Source organism: Sceloporus occidentalis, unplaced genomic scaffold (assembly GCF_023333645.1).
Source record: "Sceloporus occidentalis isolate IW3139 unplaced genomic scaffold, rSceOcc1.0.p SCAF_24, whole genome shotgun sequence".
Classification (NCBI taxonomy): domain Eukaryota; kingdom Metazoa; phylum Chordata; class Lepidosauria; order Squamata; family Phrynosomatidae; genus Sceloporus; species Sceloporus occidentalis.
The window spans coordinates 10,701,427-10,717,170 of record NW_028317004.1 but is presented as its reverse complement, the minus strand read 5'-3'; the positions used below and the strand labels follow the sequence as shown (position 1 = coordinate 10,717,170).

The 15,744-nt window shown below is 41.8% G+C and overlaps 1 protein-coding gene across 1 annotated transcript in view; it reads left to right on the top strand.

Moving 5' to 3' along the window:
• LOC149300607 (structural maintenance of chromosomes protein 5-like) overlaps positions 1 to 13,607 on the top strand; it is a 35,212-nt gene extending 21,605 nt beyond the window's left edge. The window contains exons 15-24 of the mRNA XM_089485106.1: positions 5,697 to 5,866; positions 6,306 to 6,429; positions 7,255 to 7,377; positions 7,848 to 7,973; positions 9,772 to 9,867; positions 10,235 to 10,339; positions 11,470 to 11,589; positions 12,727 to 12,906; positions 12,990 to 13,085; positions 13,470 to 13,607. Coding sequence (XP_089341232.1) covers positions 5,697 to 5,866; positions 6,306 to 6,429; positions 7,255 to 7,377; positions 7,848 to 7,973; positions 9,772 to 9,867; positions 10,235 to 10,339; positions 11,470 to 11,589; positions 12,727 to 12,906; positions 12,990 to 13,085; positions 13,470 to 13,607 — 1,278 coding nt within the window. The remainder of the gene's footprint in view (positions 1 to 5,696; positions 5,867 to 6,305; positions 6,430 to 7,254; positions 7,378 to 7,847; positions 7,974 to 9,771; positions 9,868 to 10,234; positions 10,340 to 11,469; positions 11,590 to 12,726; positions 12,907 to 12,989; positions 13,086 to 13,469) is intronic.
• Positions 13,608 to 15,744: the final 2,137 nt, after the last annotated feature.

The following is a 15,744-nucleotide window of genomic DNA, read 5'->3' as shown; positions in this document are numbered from 1 at the left end:
ACTCTTCAGAGAGATGAAGATTCATCCTGTAGTGCCTTACGAACGTATGAATCGACCTCCAGGTCACTGCCTTGCAAATGAGAGACGGATTCACCCCGGAGAGTTCAGCCCAGGAAGTCGAGATGGATCTGGTCGAGTGTGCCTTCAGGCCAGAGGGAGGTACTCTTCCCGCGGAGATGTAACATGAGGTGATTGCGTCCTTAAGCCAGCGGCTTATGGAAGCCCTGGACACTGCTCTGCCCTTGGGGGTCCCCGCAAAGGACAGGAAGGGAGCGTTGGATTTCTTCCAGGCAGACGTACGCGAGAGATAAGACAGGATACACCTCCGCAGGTCTAGCGAGTGGAGTTCCAGCTCCATGGGATTCTTGGGATCCGGACATAAAGTAGGTAAGACGATCTCCTGATCCGAATGGAAAGGTGAGACTACTTTAGGGAGAAACTCTGGTGGTAAACTGAGGATAATGCAGTCCGGCAGAATCCTGAGAAAAGGTTCCACTCTGGAGAGAGCCTGGAGCTCACTCACCCTCCTAGCGCAAGTGAGGGCTACTAGAAGGACAACCTTGTAGGTGAGCAGCTTTAGAGAGGTATCCTCTAGAGGCTCAAAAGGAGACGTGGTGAGTTGGTGCAACACGAGGTTAAGGTCCCAAGGTGGAACCGACAGACGGAGCATAAGGCGAAGTCTGCACATCCCCTTAGAAAATCTGGAGACCCAGGGATGGGAAGCCAGATTGGAGTCCAAGAAGTTGCTGAGAGCTGAGATCTGGACCTTGATAGTAGCAGGTTGTAACCCCTTATCAAAGCCGTCTTGTAAAAAGCACAGCACCTCACAGATGGATGGAGAGGATACTTCGTGCCCATTGCACCAGGTGATGAACGTTTCCCAAACCTTTTGGCATTTAGCAGCCGTAGCGGCTGGAGAGAATCGTTTCCACTACTGATGAAGTTAATCCCCTTGAGGTCAGGATCTCCCTTTCAGAAGCCATGCTGAGAGGTTGAGCCGGGAGGGATCTGGGTGGAGAACAGGGCCTTGAACGAGAATATCCTTCACCTGAGGAAGAAGCATGGGCTCGTCTACTGCCAGGTTGGTAAGGTCCGAAAACCAGATTCTTCGAGGCCAGAAAGGAACAACCAGGATGACACTTTGAGGGTTTTCCCGAATCTTCCGGAGCACTCTGGAGATAAGGGGAATCGGAGGAAAAACATATGCGAGCTCGAAGTCCCAGGTCTGCGAGAGTGCTTCCAGGGCTCGGGGACGGCCGACTGGTGAGAGAGAAAAAAACTCCTTTACCTGTTTGTTTAGGTGCGTGGCCATCAGGTCTATCTGAGGAGTACCCCATTTCTTTGTGATGAAGGCGAAGACCCTTTTGTTTAAGGACCATTGTCCCGGAAGTACTGAGTTCCTGCTGAGGTAATCCGCCTCCTGATTCAGTGAACCCTTGAGATGAACCGCGGAGAGGGTGCAGTGACTGAACTCTGCCCATCGGCAGATCTGAGCGGTCAGGGTCTGCAGGCGCCTGCTTCTGGTGCCACCTTGTTTGGAAAGATAGGCCACAACCGTGACGTTGTCTGAAAGGATCCTGATGGACTTGTGTCGCAGGATTGTAGACCAGAACCTTAGAGCTCTCCAGACCGCTAACAGTTCTAGAAAATTAATGTGCAGGTCTGATTCCCGAGGAGACCAAGTTCCCTGGGTAATATTGCTTCCCATAACAGCACCCCAGCCTCCCAAACTGGCGTCGGTGAAAATTACCACCCAGTCTCTCGTCTGCCAAGAGAGCCCCTGTGAAAGATTCTTGGCTGTCAGCCACCATCGGAGTGACTCCCGAACGAAGGGAGAAAGTCGGACCTTCTTGTATAGGGACGTCCTGGAGCGATCCCAGTGATCCAGTAGGAACTGTTGAAGAGGTCCTGCGTGAGCCAGTGCCCAGGGAACCGCTGAGATGGAGGAGGTCATTAGACCGAGCAAAGACATGATGGCTCTGATGGACACTGACTTGTTCGTTAGGACCGCGTGTGTGAATTCCCTCAATCGAGGATCAATCCCAGAAAGGTACGACGTCTGTTTGTAAGCAACTCTGACTTGAGTCTGTTTACTAGCCATCCTAGGTCGTGGAGGGTCCTGAGAGAAAACTCCAGATGGGACTGGAGCAGAGTTGCTGAGGCTGCTACGAGGAGCCAATCGTCCACATATGGGACCACCTTTATGCCTTTTTGCCTCAGGCCACGACCACCGACATAAGCTTCGTGAAGATCCGAGCTGCTGAAGCAATTCCAAAAGGAAGAGCTCGAAACTGAAAATGTCGAATACCTTGAGGTAATGGAACAGCCAGACGGAGGAATCTTTGGTGGTCTCTTCTGATGGGAACATGTAAATAGGCATCCCGCAGGTCTATGGTGACCATGAAGTCCCCCGAAGAAATGATCTCTGTTGCGGACTTCAGGGATTCCATCCGGAACCTGTTGTATCTTATACAGGTGTTCACCACCTGTAGGTTGATTATTAGCCTGAATTTCCCGGATGGCTTTGGCACGACAAAGACGTGAGAGTAGGTTCCCTTTCCTATCTCCTGATGAGGAACCGGGACCAGAGCTCTTTCGTGAATTAAGTTGTTGAGCGTGGAGAAGAAACCCGATCTTTTCCAAGGATCTGCAGGGGGCATGGACAGCAGGAATTTCCGGGCAGGTAGGTGAGTAAGCTCCGGAGCATAGCCTTGTTCGATGATGCGAAGGACCCAGGGGTCTGAGGTGATCTCTTCCCAGGCATGAATGAAACCGGTCAACCTGCCCCCTACCTGAAGCCTGCTGGCGTCAGAACCTTCCTGCTTTACCGTCCCTGCCTCCTTCTCTTCCTCTCTGGAATCTTCCTCCTGCGTAGGGTTTACCCCGAAAGGACTGGTAGTCTTGATTGGAGGTTGAGGGCCTGTAGGACTCTCTGTCTCTTGGAGCTCTGTAAAAATTTGACCTGAAACGAGGTGGTCCTTTCCTCTGAGGTAACCAGTGCTTGTCCCCCGTGGTGGATTCTAGGATCGTGTCGAGATTGCTGCCGAAGAGGTGGCTCCCCTGGAACGGAATGCTGCACAGCTTGTGTTTAGAGGCATTATCTGCAGACCACGACTTAAGCCAGAGAGCTCGCCTAGAAACCGCTGAAAGCGCAGTGGCTTTAGCAGACGTACGGACTGATTCGATGGAGGCATTGGAGATGAAATCAACTGCTTGCGACCTGCTCAGTCCCTGGAATAGCTGCAAGGTCTTCCACCGCCTGTTGGAGCCAGATTTTAATGGCTCTAGAAGTTGACGCCATAGCAATAGCTGGACGAAAATTCGCCGCTGCTGCTTCAAAAGACCTTTTGGCGGCATTCTCAGCCCTCCGGTCCATGGGGTCTTTGAAATGGGACGCGTCCTCCAACGGAATGGCTGTTTTTTTCGTGGCCTTGGCTACTGCGGTGTTGACTTTCGGGACTTCCCAGGCCTCAGAATTCTTATCGAAAGGAAAAAGCTTCTTGGTTCTGGAGGATGTGAAGAATCTCCTGTCAGGATATTTCCACTGCTCCGTGATAATGGCAGAAAGTGAATCGTGGACTGGAAAGGTCTGCGGTTTCCTAGAGTGACCCTGAAAAGGATCTGGTTTTGCACTGGTATGTCATCCTGTAGATTAAGAGTAGATCTGACCGCAGAGATGAGTTTCCCTGTTTCTTCGACTGGAAAGAAAAAGGTTTCTTCTTTAATCTCCCCGTCCTCATCAGAAGACTGTGGGTCATTCGACTGGTAGTCATATTCAGAAAAAGGAGCCGAATAATCTTCCGGGTTATCTGGGAGATAATTTGGTGGACGCTGCTGGTAAGTTTGTTGCTGGGGTACAGGTGCCTGAGAGGAGCTTGCCATGGCTCGAAAACAGTCAAAGGTAGACTGAAGTTCCCCCTTCAACCAGGAGGTAAATTCCGTTGTGGAAACTTCTTTAGACCGAGAGCAGGAGTTGCACGTTTTGGCCGAAGGGTCATGCAGGGTCTTTTTGCAGGATGAGCAGGCTTTGAGTTTCGTCTTTCCCACAGATTTCCTATGTGGGAAGGCTTCAGGAGGGATATCCTGATTTTTATCTGACATGACTGAGGAGAAAAAACACAAGCTGTAACCGCAGAAAACAATGGAATAGGCAACGTAAAACTTCTTCCAAGCCAAGAGGGCAACACCTACTTGAAATGGCAGTAAATAATCCTCAGGCACAGGCAGGCAGAGCCGAACGAGGGCTGAGCCTCGTGTGCGTTGCCGCGATAAACGCGGAGTTGCAGCTTCCGAGGCTGTCGCATGAACCCTGGATCCACACGGGACCTCTGCCGGGTATCAACAAGGACACCCCCTGGGGCTCAGAGAAAATAAAAAAAGGAAGTAGAGGTAAGCTTCAGCCTAACCGCTACCTGAGTAGGGCAGGAAACAACACTGGGGAGAAAGGGGGAGGTCTCCTTTTTTTTATAGTATTTCCTGCCCTACCTGGTAGGTGGAGCCTTCTTCTCATGTGCCGCCTGGAATGGCAAGAAAAAATGCATTTCTTGTTTTTATTTGCCAACCTGCCTCCCTGATATGCCTTAATACCCCCTTATATGATACTCTACCCCCTCCCCCCCCTAGACTTACCAATCTATCCCCATACTTGTCCCCTGTGCTTCAGACTCCCTGGTGTCTAGTTGGGGCAGCCGGTGAACGTCTGTGCGATGCACTTAGACAACCTCCGCTGCTACGCTTCTACAACTGAGCACTGGAAGGTCATGTCATGATGGCGCTCTGGCGGAAGTGCCGGGCATGAAGGAAGGTTGTCTAGGCACATCGTGCAGACGTCCACCGGCTGCCAGAGAGGAGGATCCAGGAGGATCCCCCTGTAGCACTGCGGGGGATCTGGATCTTAGTCTTACAGTCAGACCTCTGAGGATTATAAGACAACCTCAAATATAAGCCGAGAGGTATTTTTCAAAGCAAACCTAGTATTATATTCAAACACATACGATATTTTTAACTTTTTGGGTTTTGTCACAAAAGAGGAAAATATAACCACTGTTAAAAATTGCTTTTCTGTTCTCTCTGGCTAGTGTCATAGAAGCACTGTTTAGTGCCAGCCTCACAAATGCTACTCCTATCTATCTGCCCTTCTTCTTACACATACACATCTTGCAAACTCTAGGCCTTGGAAGTCTATTAGACTTCCTTCTCTAATACTGTAACCAGAGATGGTGACAGTTACGCTTTAAGCAAAAAGTCAACTTTAGCCAATTAATTGCCCGGTAGGTTTACAATACATTGCACATACCTTTCAGAACTAGAAAGGTTTTTTTGTTTTTTTTTATTGAATAGGACTCTAGTGGTCATGACTAGGTCATACTAGATGTCACGCTAGTACACATCTGTGGATTTTGATCGTTGCCAGTCATTTCAAATGTTTTATTTGAATACATGTAACATCAATATTACTGAATAAAAACACTCTGAAGCTCAAATAGGACACTAAAACAATAGGTATAGGCAAACAATATAGCCAAAGTGACACTCAAAGTTGTAACTAGTGACATGCCAATGTTTACCTATTTTTCCTTATTGGTCCTTGATCACATTGTGAGCCAATATGAAAACCTTACTCATTCAGACTTTTTGTTTTGTGAATTATTTGTGCTTTCTAAGTGATGTAATATAGAACTCTCGTTTTCTTTCAGGATATTCAGAAACTGTGTTCTAGGGTAGACTCTCGCTTTGGAGAGCTGGTCGAGAGACGGAAACTTCTAGAAAAAAGAGATAATGAACTGAGACTGAGGAAAAAAGAAATATTGGATATGAAGACAAAAAAGCGACAACTAGAACAAAAAATTAGCACAAGATATGATAGGTAAAGTATTCAGTGGCTATAATTTTGTGGTAAAGAGCACTAAGTAAGCCAGATGTGTTATGGTATCTTAAGGACTCTTTTTACTGGGGTTCACAGGTGTTTCCATATAAATAATTTGCACAAAATGCTTTTCCAGATGTGTATTACAGAGAAGAATTTATCAACCGATCATATATCCGAGAGGTGCCAGGTGTCTTAAATGTGTAAATTTTAATAGTTTATAGTATTCATGGGAGAAATTTGTCAACAGGAGTAAAAATAAAATAATGCTTTTGGGGTATAAAGCTGTGGAAACATGCTGTGTGGAATCTTACTGTTAATGGAATTGTATGCAACCAGGAATGACCTTTTTACTGTTTGTGTTTAAATTCTATTCTGTACCTAACATGTTTCCTTTGTTTTCCATTTCGATGCATAATTATTTTACTGTCTTTCATAGCTTAAAGCAGTTGGAACATGATAATAATAATTTAGATCTCGCAGAGCAGCAAGCCACTGCCACGATAAAAGAAATCAGTGTCCAGAAAGCAAAACTCGTTACAGAGCTGACAGAGTTAATAAAGGTAAATGTTACCATCCATAATCCATTAAGTGAATAACAAGGAGAGACACTGGGCAATTATTCTAAACACTTGTGTCCCCATTTAAACCTGACATCAAATGTTTTAGCTGAGCGTGGGTAATATTTCCAGTGCCATAAAAAGTAAGCTGACTTACATATGTCGTACTTCATATTACTGTTTGATTAAGGACCACTTTTAACCATATTGAGTAGACACACCACTCGGCCAAATGAGTGCATACAGTATTCTCAAACATACACATTATGTAGCATTCTCAACCACAATGACGAATACTCAGACATGGACATCTTACCCACCCTGATCATTGCCGGCCACATACATCACTCTCAGCCACGCAGATCACACCTACACACTGTCTTCTCTCAGACACATTGATGTACACATATACACAAATGCTACCCTCAGTCAAATGGATACACATACTCTCCTAAAGCAAACGCCACACATTGCAGTTACACGGTTCACATGCAATTAATTTATGAGATGGATTGGGCACACTTTATTTAAATGTAACATATGAGAGAAGTTTCTTCTCAATAGGGAAATGTGCTGTCATAGAAAAAGCAACCTCCCTTATTATGTCAGCATCCTGAAAGAATAATTGTAATAATGGCTAATTAAGCATCAAAGGCAAAAATAGTTCCACAACACACAAGGAGCTGTCTGAGTTACCGTCTGAAGCAGATAGTTTGTAATTTTTATGTATTGGTTTCAATTCTCATACCTATATGAATGATTTAAATGAAAATACTGTTCATATTTCACTGTGGGGGTTACTTACGGCATTTGTGTTTTCCACCTCAGAGATGTACAATTCTAAGTATGGAAAAAGTTGATTTGGCCCTTCAAAGCACCTCTGTGTTTTCTGAAAAGAACAGGCTGGAATCAAAGTACAAAGAAGCAACATCACAGCATAGAGTTCTTGAGGTAGGTGTTTGGGTGGTCATATAATACATCAGAAGTAATCTAGTTAAACTGTTACTAAATAGTTCTTTATACACACACTATGACAAAAGTATTGGGACACACCCTAAAGTATTGAATTTAGGTTTTTCGATCAGATCCATTGCCACCGGTATATAAAATTGAGCACCTAGCAATGGGTCGTAAAGTCACAGAGCAGGGTCACCGAGTGCTGAGGCACATGGTGCGTAAAAGTCGCCAACGCTCTGCTGATTCCATAGCTGAAGAGTTCCAAACTTCCAATGGCTTTTATATCGGCACACAAACTGTGCAGCGGAAGAGATGGGGGGGGGGGGGGAAAGGGGCGAGAGGGTAGAGAGAAGGCGTGACAGAAGGAGGAGGACTAGTTTATATTAACTTTTATTGGCGTTTACATGAAATGGTCTTTTTTGAGAGAACTAATAGTTTCCCCACCTCTTTGCTTGCTCCACAAGAATCAATTCAGTACTACAGAAGAGAGGAAACGTAACTTACTGGAAAGTTGCAAGGAGCTACTAAAAAGAGCAAGAGAAAAATGTAACCTGGGACAGAATAAAGAAGTCCCACAAGATTTTCAGATTGTAAGTATTTACAAAGCATTACTGTGTACAGCATGGGGACACACTGATGAATGCCAGTGTGGGAAATCACAGATGTTTGTTTCAGTGATGATACTTGTTAATCAATGTCAATGTTGATTGACGTTGCTAACATTCAGTATAACACAATAAAATGAGTAATACGTGAGAGGATATCCATGCGCTCACAAAAGTCTTTAATAAAGCAAACCTCTTACCATGATTCTAAAAGGAAAGTAAAAAACCAATGGCATACTTACAAGAAACTATGGCACAATAAACAAATGTGCAAAAAATGCTCCGTTCCCAACTTGGACGAGCATAAACTAGTTGCAATAACCAACCTTCCAGAATTTCTCCACAAAGTTCCTCTGCGTGTTTTGCCGGGACCTGCCCAGCTTCCCCGGAGGTAGTATAATTTTTATTGCACTTGGCGATGGTTCCGAGCACTTGTGTAGGTCAAAGTCTGTGTCTCTGGAACGACTTCCGCTTCCTTTTAAAGTTGAATTCTCTATGGTTTCCTAGGCAGCTAATTATCCAATAAGCAGCAGTCCCGCTGCGTCTATCTCCTGGAGGGAACCAGAGTAGATGAAACTACACCGCCCAATATCCGGGTTGTCTGTTGTATGTATCGTATGGGACAGAGACTCTCCCCCTGCCGCCGTTGATGCCATTGATCAGAAACGGGATGCTGTCAGTGCCATGAGCCGCTGGAGTCCTGTGGACAATATCTACAGCATATAGATATAGTAACATATTTTGAACATTTAATGCTATAAAATAAAAAAAAAGCCAATGTAAATAACATATAAAATGCATAAGATATATATATTATATATAATTTACATTAGAGTTTTTATTTATTTTATAGCATTTAATATTTGAAACATTGTTACATCTCTATAATGAAGGTGTGCTTTGCAACTAGGATGTCTTTTTTGATGCTCTTGATTTAAGACCTTTCCTTGGGAAAGTAATTTAAGCATGGATGCTGTTTACAGTGATGTTTTATGTATGTAATATATAGAATTAGTTTTATATTTGTACATATCTTCAAAATGGGCAACACATAACTTAAGTGGGGCATGACACAAGCTATGCCTCTAAATGGTACTCTAACTATATGTCTAGCCTCACTTTATAGAGGAATTAATTCTGGACTGCTTGATCGACAGAAGGGTTTTTTTTTGTTTTTTTCTTTTCTGTTGATTCATGTTCTAGATACCCGTATAGTAATATACCTAGGTCTGATTTGATTAAGGTTTCAATTCCAAGAAAACACATTAATTTCATTACAGCCCTTTCCCAAGTTAAAGAAATCCTGAAGTTCAGGCAGTGTTGTGGCCCTCAAGGACTAAGCCAAGCACCTTCTGTCAGTCTTGCTATAGAGCAGAAAGCAGCAGTTGCGCATTACGGCTATATCCCAAGGTTGTTTATGTGAGCATAAAGCATTTTCTTACTAGGTGTTAGATATAGGGTCATCGATGTAGAGTTTAGGTGCCTGTTTTTGTTTTGTTTTTTTCCTTCCTTTTTACGTATTAATACCAAATCCTATTAATGATTTAAGATCACTGTCTACTGGGATTTAAGTCTTCACTTTTTTCTTAAGGCTTTCTTTAGAGCGTTTTCCCCCTCAGTTTAAAAATAGCTGTGTGTTCTTCTAATGTGCTAATTTGTTCATCTCCTCTGATGGAATGCAGCGTTACATTGTTCTCCACAGTCGTGATGTTATCATTACCGAGCCTGCTTTAAAATATGTTTCTATTTTATCCCACCAATAAAATCTGTGTTTTTCTCCTAGGCTTTTCAGGCACTTCCCAATGCATTGGACGAAATAGATGCTTTGCTGAATGAAGAACGATCCAGAGAATCTTGCTTCACAGGCTTAAACGCTTCAGTATGTTGTCTGTTTTTTTCTGATTGTAGCTACCCTCCCACGCTGTATTAGAGCTCTTGGTAATAATAAGCTAGACAGCAGGAACAATATGCTTGAAATGCCAGAATTTGACTCTATTAGAATTTTAAGTAGAGTCTTTAAGCAAGAACAGAACATACTGTTCTCTTTTTTTATTTTATTTTTTTGGTAAAAGAAAAAAAAAAAATACTGTGTCTAACTTGATAAATGTAATTTTGTTTGCGTTAATCTGAATTTCCATTGTACCCTTCCTTTTAAAAAGCATACAGAAATGTATTTGAGTATGCAAAAACAATATTGTTGCTTTTTTAGATGAATTTGAATGTATATTGATTTATTATTATTTTAGGTTGTTGATGAATACAATAAAAGGAATAAGGAATTACAAGATTTGACAAAGGAACTTGAACAGAAACAAAGTGAATTGGACAATTACAGACAAAACATTTCACAGGTACCCCTCAAAATGCTTTTATTTAAATGTTTTTTTATTTTTATGTATGAGAAAAATAGTTTGCAGGTATTCAACACTTGGGAGATATATTTTGTTTTCATTCAGCGCATGTGTGATGGATAGGTGGAACAGCCTTCAATCAGAAGTGGTAGAGACTAACACAATGAGTAGACATAAGGCTTATTTGACTATAAGACAAAACCAAGGATTAGGTATGGTTTTTGATGTTCTTACAGCAGATGATATTAATCATTTTTTTTGGCCATGTAACTTTTATTTGTTATCTGTACAGAAAATTATTATAAAGGATTTATTTAATAGTGGCAATTGTACCATATTCAGTGGAAGGAGGCAGATGTACTTATTTCATATACTGCATACTATTTTCTTTTTTCTTTTCTCTTTTTTTTGGTAAGAAAAAAAAAAATGTGCCTAACTTGATAAATGTAATTTGTTTGCGTTATTTTTTCATCAATGGGCTGATCCATCTGTGACCATTTACATTATTTTAGCATATCCTTTTGGCATAGAAATACTATTTACCAAAGCTGATTGAATGGATGATATTATCGAGGGGAAATATAAAAGGGGGTTATACTTTTTGCATTGCTGATGGCTACACACAAACATAGAATTTGATGGCAGCTAAGAGCCAATCGGCCCATATAGTCTGCCTATGTTTCCTGCTGTAACGACTCCAACCATCAATTATCTTTGGTCACATCTTGCAGTCCGAATAGATGGATTTCTATCCCATGCATGTTTAAATTCACACTACTACCTCTGCTGGGAGGCTGTTCCACTTATCTGCAACTCTAAATCTCAATAAAGTAAAACTTCCTTACATTATACCTAAGCCTCTGACTCTTGTTCAAACAGGCTATGAAGATGGCATAATTTATCTCTGTGTGAGTTTTTTTAAGTATATAATATTTTTTTTATAATCATCTCCAAATGTACCTTTATACGGATGTCAATGCATAGTCCAATGTAAATTTACTTGGCATATGTCCTTCCAGATACCTTACACAGGTAAAAGGGTTGATGTCTGCCCAACTCTGTTAGCTATCACTTTATATCTTTCCATTGCATTGTTCTTGATTTTGTATTTTTTTTTTTTTTTTTTTTAGGTGAAAGAAAAGTGGTTAAACCCTCTGAAGCAGTTGGTTGAAAAAATCAATGAACAGTTCAGTGGTTTCTTCCGTTCCATGCAGTGTGTTGGTGAAGTGGATCTTCACACAGAAAATGAGGTGCACCTGTTTGCATTTATTACATCACATCTGAGGGGCAAAATGTATACATGAATATTCAGCAAAGTAGATTCTAAGGATAAGGCCATCCTCTCCCTTTCTACTATTATATCTAACTCATATATATATCTTCCCTTCCTCTACTGATTATGTTCCTTGAACAGTTTCCCTCCATGTCAATGGTGCAATAATCACCCCCACTCCCCTCTTGCTTGCTGCTCTTGCTTGCTTGCCGCTCTTGCTTGCTTGCCATTGACTCTGACCTTTCATTCACCCACCACATCCGTTCTATTGTGCAAAAAATTTTCTCTCTCTCTCCATCATAAAAACTAAAGCTCTTGTCCTTGTCCTCATTATCTCCAGTCTTTACTACTGTAACTCTGTCTTAGCTGGTCTCCCTCATACTCGTCTAGCCTCTTTACATTCCACTTTGAACGCTGCTGCCAGACTTATCTTCCTCACCTATCGCTTTACTGACACTTCTCCCCTCTGTCAGTCTCTTCACTGGCTGCCTGTGCGCTTCAGGATTCACTTCAAAATCCTCACTCTTACTTCCAAAGCTCTTCACGGCGGTTCCCCTGCTTACATCTCCTCACTCATTTCCATGCCGCTTCCGAGCTTATCAGTCTCACCCCCTTCCTTTGGTCTTAAAAAAAACAACAAAAAAAACTTCAAGACCCCCTTCTTTAAGTACACCTGTGAATTTCCGTGTTAACGCCTATCCTTTATATTGCCCTTTCCTAATCCCTCTCCTGCCTTTGGACACTACTTGTGTTACCTACACCCTTACTTCTTCTACATTTAAGTTTTAGCAGGACCCTCCTCATCTGTTGTTTCTGTAAGTCAAATTGTTGTTATATACTACTTGTTATGTCCTGTTTACCCATTGTGCAGCGCTGCGGAATATGATGACAATAAAAAATAATAATAATTGCCTTAATGTTAGTGGTAATTTTGTATTATCTATTTTTCTAAAATCACCACAGAATGTGCAAGCCCTCTAAAACTAAAATGTAATGAAGATTTAAGTCACGCAGAGTAACAGATTTTCCAAGAGCGACTATTTTTTTTTATATCTCTGATGCATTACGTAAACTGAGACCAGCATTATAAGCTGCCTTTTCCTCTGTTCTCTAGGAAGAATATGATAAGTATGGAATAAGGATCCGTGTAAAGTTTCGAAGCAGCACCCAACTTCATGAGCTTACACAGCACCATCAGAGTGGAGGAGAACGTAGCGTTTCCACAATGCTTTATTTGATGGCTCTTCAGGAGATCAACAGGTGTCCTTTCAGAGTAGTGGATGAAATAAATCAGGTAGTAGCCATTTCAAAAGAATAAGTGACACATAGTATTAAACAAGTGTATTTATAAACCTTTTTTTTTATTTTTTAATAAAGGGAATGGACCCAGTTAATGAAAGAAGAGTGTTTGAAATGGTTGTAAAGACAGCTTGCAAAGAAAACACTTCTCAATATTTCTTCATCACTCCAAAGGTAATCATTAGTTCTAAAAATATTTGGAAATTTTTGTTCTTAAATTATTGTTAAATGGATTTTTTTTTTGCTTATGCCATACGGTGGGCCCTTTTTTTTACAATAAAGATGCAGGATTGAATCCATTCTGGTCTGCAGTAAAAACTAAAGGGCTGGGAAAAGTATGTGCTTAAACTGACCCCGTCATGGCTTCCATGTTAAAATGCATGAGAATCCCCCTCTGAAGTGGATTCCTAAAGGGATTCCACCCTTAGTAAAATGTTATTGCTTATTATATTACTTGCCTGGGTGTCAAGTAATCAGATTACACTTGCTTAAAGAGAAATACACCACTATTGTTTAGTTTAGCTTAATGATGATTTCTTTTCTTTTTTTTATTTCAAGCTTCTCCAGAATCTTACATATGCAGAGAAAATGACAATATTGTTTGTCTACAATGGGCCATTTATGCTAGAACCCAGAAAATGGAACTTAAAAGCCTTCCACAAAAGACGGAAAAGAGTTTCTGCTATGGATAATTGAAAATATTTGTATTTTTATGTACGTTTCTTTGTTCCATGGTTGTTTTTCTAAGTTAGACATCTAATATATTTCTATTAAATCCTTTGTAAGAAATATAACCAACAAAATATGATGAGAGTCTATTTCTTTGTCATTTTCAAACCTTTATTCAATTTGAAAAGCATTCAAAGGCAATAAAAATTAAACATCCGTAATACGATGGCTAAAGCAGTCGACTTTTTTGAGAAATAAAATTGCACATTTACAATCAACACAAAACCGAAACCTCTATCTTAAGACTTGTAAAGAATAAATGGGTTTATAGTTCAGTCTTATGGGTTATGTAAAATGTGTTTGTGTGTGTGATTGTATAGTGCATTGCTTACAATTTGGTGTAAGGTGTTTTTCTGCTTTTTAATTGCTGATGGGTAAAGTGATTTGTATTCATTTGTTAGCATTTTCTGATTTCCTTAATACTGAAGTTTGAATTCTGTTTGCATTTTTCACAGGACAAAAACATTTTAACTAAAGCGAAATAACCTCTCACAGCCTTCTGTTATTTTTCAGAAACTACACATTTCAACTGCCAAATAGAGAATAAATATATAATATATATATATCATACATACACATTGGTCACTTAGGTACACCTGTTCAATTACTTGTTAACACAAACAGCCAATCACATGGCAGCAATTAAATTTATTCAGGCATGTAGAAGTGGTCAAGACAACTTGCTGAAGTTCAAAACGAGCATCGGAATGGGGAAGAAAGGGGATTTAAGTGACTTTGAACGTGGCATGGTTTTGGTGCCAGACAGGCTGGTCTGAGCATTTCCAAAACTGCTGATCTACTAGGATTTTCAATCACAATCAGCTCTAGGGTTTACAGAGAATGGTTTGCAAAAGAGAAAATATCCAGTGAGTGGCAGTTGTGTGGACGAAAATGCCTTGTTGATGTCAGAAGTCAGAGGAGAATGGGCAGACTGGTACGACTTGACAGAAAGGCAAAAGTAACTGAAATAACCACTCGTTAATACCAAGGTATGCAGAATACCATCTCTGATTGCAAAATTGGACAATGGAAGACTGGAAGAACGTTGCCTGGTCTGATGAGTCTCGACTCCAGCTGCGACATTCAGATGGCAGGGTCAGACTTTGGCCAAAACAACATGAAAGCGTGGATCCATCCTGCCTTGTATCAATGGCTCAGGCTAGTGGTGGTGGAATAATGGTGTGGGGGACTTTTTCTTGTCACACTTTGGAGCATCGTTTAAAGTCGACATCCTAGCAGTTTTGTTGCTGACCATGTCCATCCCTTTATGACCACAGTGTACCCATCTTCTAATGGCTACTTCCGGCAGGATAATGCACCATGTAATTCTTGACATGACGTACTCCAATGGCCTCCACAGTCACCAGATCTCAATCCAATAGAGCACCTTTGGGATGTGGTGGGACGGGAGATGTGCAGCTGACAAATCTGCACCAACTGTGTGATGCCATCATGTCCATATGGACAAAAATCTCTGAAGAATATTTCCAGCACCTTGTAAAAAGTATGCCACGAAGAATGAAGGCAAAAAGGGAGTCCAACTAGTGCCCTGTGCGGGGCTGTTTTTTTTTGGTTTTTTTTTTAAATCCTGCTCCTGATTTTGTGACCATTACTGCCCGCTCCCGCAATGTGTGTTCCACTCCCGCCACATATATGTTCCACTTCCGCCTGCTCCCACCACATATGTGGTCAATCCCGCCCGCTCCCTTACGTGAACTGCAGATTTCCCATGCACCCCCAGAAGGCTGCCTTCATGTTGCTCCCATGCAGCGTCTCTTCTCTTGTTCCCCCAAGGAACCCTGCAGAGTCACGTGAATTTATGTGACTCCGCTGGGTTCCTGGGCGGAAGAAGAGACACTGTGAGGGAGCAATGCGAAGGCAGCCTTGCGGGATCACTGGGACCCTTAGATACATTGTCTGACCGCCCGCATTCCAATACAGTCCTCTAGGTCCAACCCGGTACTAGCAAGGTGTACCTAATAAATAAATAGGTGGCCAGTGAGTGTACATAAATCCCCAAAATGCGCACTGTAATCCATAAATTTACTTGCCCCGGTGCTGATCCTTGACTATGAATTAGAAATCCATGAAAAAATAGGAGCAC